At 40.9% G+C, this 5,000-nt stretch overlaps 1 protein-coding gene across 2 annotated transcripts in view; it reads right to left on the reverse strand.

The window, feature by feature from the left end:
* Positions 1-5,000, reverse strand: part of srfb (serum response factor b) — a 25,510-nt gene that overhangs the window by 6,811 nt on the left and 13,699 nt on the right. For both annotated transcript variants that reach the window (XM_043254898.1, XM_043254899.1), the window contains exons 3-4: positions 2,895-3,078; positions 466-624 (exon numbers count right to left, since the gene is read on the reverse strand). In XM_043254898.1, the coding sequence (XP_043110833.1) occupies positions 466-624; positions 2,895-3,078 (343 nt within the window). The remainder of the gene's footprint in view (positions 1-465; positions 625-2,894; positions 3,079-5,000) is intronic.

Here is a 5,000-nt window from a genome sequence, read left to right on the forward strand (position 1 = left end):
AAAAAAAAAAACAATTCCAAATATTAATAAAAGTATCTCAATTACAGTAAAATTATACTGGTTCCTAAAAAATTACTTTAATACACACTTAAATATTTAGCATGGTTTGCATCAGTATTATTGTAGTATTGAGTTGCTATTATAGTTTAAGATTTAATTTTAATTCTCAAGTTTTAGTAATTTTGTTGTTTTGTAAAATACGTCTGCACAGTTTTCATTCATTTTCATTACTTTATTATTTTAAGACTTAACATCAGGAATTCATTCAGTAAATGTGTTTTTCATCATAGCTTATGAATGTTTGCTTATCAAATACATTTTTTAAATGCACATTTTAAGATTTCACATGCATTTTGCACATCGGTGTCGTTTATGCAATACGCCAAAGTTTGCCTGAAATGATGCGCCTGGAAACCAGGGCCGACGCGTGTAGTGTGCACTAGTGAGGGTGTGCTGGACACGCACCGGCGAGCGAGACGGTGGCCGGCAGACGGAACACAGCCTGCTGACCCTGCTGACCCTGAGACGAGCCGGACCCCGGGGCCGTGATGCTCTGACCGGCCAGAGAGTGCTGCTGCAGCTGACCCAGAGGAATCGCAGGAGTCCCGGGAGCAAACGGAGAGCCTGGACACACAAGAGGAAACACCATTTATACATACGGTCAAACCAAATCGTCGACATTTCTCACATTACAAAGGAAATTGTTCATAAAAAAGGTCAGGAATTTAAGTGTGCTTGAATATTTTATCTTGATGATGTCAGATAACTTTAAGAACATAATTAGACAAAACCAATTTAGAGATGCTCCATGTAGCTGAAAAAGGTCACATTAGCAATTAAAGAAAAGCACTTTGCTAGTATTAAGAATTGTTGTGTGTAATGTGTCACAGTTCACTTTATTCTTCTGTCCTCACATAAATTAACTTCAGCGCTCTGCACCTGCTTGTAAAAAAAGGATATCTGCTGCCTGAATAATGTTTGGTTTGACTGCATTCACCATGATTTTGTTTTAAATAAATTAACACTTTTATTCATCAAGGATGCATTAAATTGATAAAAAGTGAGAGACAGTTATAATATATTCTTTTGAACTTGCTATTCATCTGTGAATCCTGAAAAATAAAATGCATCACAGTTTCCACAGAAATATTGTGCAGCACAACTGTTTTCAACATTATAATAATCAGAAGTGTTTATTTAGCAGTAAATCAGTATATTATTATGATTTCTGAAGATCATGTGACTCTGAGGACCGGAGTAAAATACAGCTGCGCTTCACAGAAATAAATTACAGTTGATTTGGGTTATGATAATCTGTGATGTTTGAAGGGTGTGTGGTCGGTGGACGAGGTTGATGAGCAGCTGTGAGCTGAGACTGGAGCAGCTGCAGAGTCTGACGCAGGAAACACAGAAATAACTGAGTCGATCAGACGGATCCGGATCACCGCTCACCTGCGCTCGCTCGCTCACACACACACACACACACACACACACTCACACACACACACACACTCAGTATTCACACACACACACACACACACACACACTCACACTCACACTCACACTCACACTCACACTCACAGCTGCACTGAATCACACTTACACTGAACACACACACACAACACACACACACACACACACACAAACACACACACACACACACACACACACACACACACACACACACACACACACACACACACACACACACTCACACTCATACACACACTCAGTATTCAGTCATTACAGACAAGAGACGGCGCTTTTGTAGATTCATGCAAATCATTCTCCTCCAGAACTACAATCAAACACACTAGAGATGAGCTGCACTGAATGACATTATACTGAGGAGGTGACTAAACACACACACACACACACACACTCTCGCACACACACACACTCACTCGCACACACACACACACACACACACACACTCGCACACACACGCACACACACACACACACACTCACACACACACACACACACACACTCGCTCACACTGTGTGACACACACTCGTGCCACACACACACACACACGCACGCACACACACACACTCACTCGCACTACACACACACACACACACACACACATGTACACACACACACACTCATACACACACACACTGCACACACACACACACACACACACACACACACACACACACACACACACACACACACACACACACACACTCACTACACACACACTCGCACACACACACTCGCTGCACACACACACACACACACACACACAGACACACTCGCACACACTCGCACACACACACGCACACTCGCACGCTCACACACACACACACGCACACTCACTCGCACACACACACACATTTGTACACACTCACTCACTCGTACACACACACACTCGCACACACACACACACACACACACACACACACACACACACACACACACACTCGTACACTCGTATACACTCGCTTACACACACACTCGCTCACACACACACTCACTGAATCTGTGTGTGTTTGGTGAGTGAGTGAGAGTGTGTGTGTGAATCTCACCTGTGTCCTAAATAGGTGTGTGTGAGAGAGTGAGGGTGTGACATACACACACTCACACTCATGAATACACACACACACACACTTACACTTACATGAGCGCGCGCACACACACACTCTATCACACACACAATTTATTTTTGCTCCTGAGAACCCCAGGCTAAAATCACTGTGGACAGTCCTAAAAGGATTTTAATAATTATACAGATCTATTTTATTTTTGAAACTTTGAGTAATATTTTGTATTAAATTAAAATGACAATAAAACAGAAAACTCCTTTATTACAGAAGATGAATCAGACGACACGAGACGAGCCTGATTATATTGAGCAGATGACCCCTGACCCCTGAGCCCACACACACCTGACATGAAGGTGAAGCCGGCGGGCAGCTGCATGACTCCTCCAGGGGCCCCGGTGCTCTTGGCTCCGCTCCCGCTGACCGGCGGCAGGTAGTTGGTGATGGGGAAGGACGGGCTGCTGGACGAGCTGGGGACGGTGCTGCTGCCCGGGACACTGGCCACGGTGAAGGACGGCTTCAGAGCGTCCTGAGAGGAAGAGCAGCATCATCATCATCATCATCATCATCACTGCAACAGAGCTGACATCATCTGACAGAGACAGATTATCAACAGGACTTTCTGAAACTATAAAACCTTGCATTTCTTATTTGTGCTTTTCATTAATAAGAATCCATGTCATAACGTTCTGTCAAATATGACACTTACATATGACAGATATGATGTTGAAATAAACCCCGTCAGGATGATAAAAGCATACCTTTATAAGAATCTATTGAATTAGCTATAATTTTCCATTTTTAATTCAACTACATTTTAGCTCATAACATTTTGTCATGGCATTTTTATTAGTTATTGGTAAGTTTATTAATATATAATGTATTTATAATTAGCATTCATTTATTTTTTTTATAAACATTTTATGTAATTTTAGGAATTCAATAATCAAATTTAAATCAAAGTTTTAAGAGCACTTTTAGCTGTAGCTTCGGGCCAGCGATGCTCTAAACTGTGAAACTTAACTGCTTAAATCTTGGGGAGTTTGGAAAAATAAAAAAGTGTGTTCCTTTAATAGTTTATAACATGTTTAATAGTTTATAACACCGTATCAATGCTAACGGAACATATCTTTTCTTCATATATACTGACTGCAGTTATAAAGAAATCTTCAGAAGTAGTTTTACAGTAAATCCTGCAGTTCAAATAAAGTTCAACGTGCTCATCTTTTATTGTGACTGTTACCATGACAACTGCTCTCAGAGGCAGCAGAGCCTCCACACGCACCGTACACACATCTGATCTCGAGCTGCACACACACTACACGTATATCATCTGCTCTGGAGAACTACACTTCTGTTTTCATCTCACTACTGTGTCAGTGAACTAGATATTACACTACATTCACTGTGAGTGTGTGTGTGTGTGTGTGTGTGTGTGTGGGTTATGAGGGCCCTTGAGGATGAAATGCACTCTTTCATTAAACACACACACACACACACACACACACACACACACACACACACACACACACACACACACACACACACACACACACACACACACACACACACACACCTCTCCCTGCAGTGTGTTGAGTGGATCTTTCACTCAAACGTCACCTAAGCGTGTGGTGCTGAGGAGCGACGTGTGAAATGAGATGCTAACGGGGGAATAATGACGGTGTGATAGTGATTGGGTAATGTGATTGTGATGTGATCAAGATGAGATTGTGATTTGATGCTGGTGTGATTGTGATGTGATTAGGGTGTGGTTGTGGGGTCATGTGATTGAGACGTGATGTGACAGCGCTGGTGACATGGTGCAATGTGATTATGATGGGATGGGATGCGATGTGTTTGTAATGGTGATGTGATTGTGATGTGATCACTATTATACATCCCTGTCATTGTATTCTTCTACTTTATTCTGTTCAGTGCTTTGATGCAGCCTGTGTTGTTAAAAGTGCTATAGAAATAAAAATGATTGATTGATTGATCAAATGTGATGTGATGGTAATGTGATTGTGACACAGCTGTAGAATCACATCTCAATGATGCTGAACAGCACTGTGAGAAACACAGAGAACATGTTAAAAACACAGACTAAGCTCCGAAATATTCAAACTAAAATTCAAAATCAATGACACGTTTGAAGTTGTTGAGTCTGCTTGAGTCTACAAAAAGTCTTATATTTTTGTATATTTAATAAAAAAACTGCGAAAACTGAAATATTATTCTAATTCTAAACAGCTGTAACTGTAATTTATTTCTGTGATGCACCGCTGAATTGTCAGCTTTATTCAGTCTTCAGTGTCACATGATCCTTCAGAAATCATAATATACTGATTTGCTTCTCAAGGAACATTAATTTTCGAAAATTAGAAACGCTGTGCTACCTAATATTTTTGTGGAAACTGTGATATTTATTTTTCAGGATCCACAGATAAAAAG

Source organism: Puntigrus tetrazona, chromosome 13, assembly GCF_018831695.1.
Source record: "Puntigrus tetrazona isolate hp1 chromosome 13, ASM1883169v1, whole genome shotgun sequence".
NCBI classification, from domain to species: Eukaryota; Metazoa; Chordata; class Actinopteri; order Cypriniformes; family Cyprinidae; genus Puntigrus; species Puntigrus tetrazona.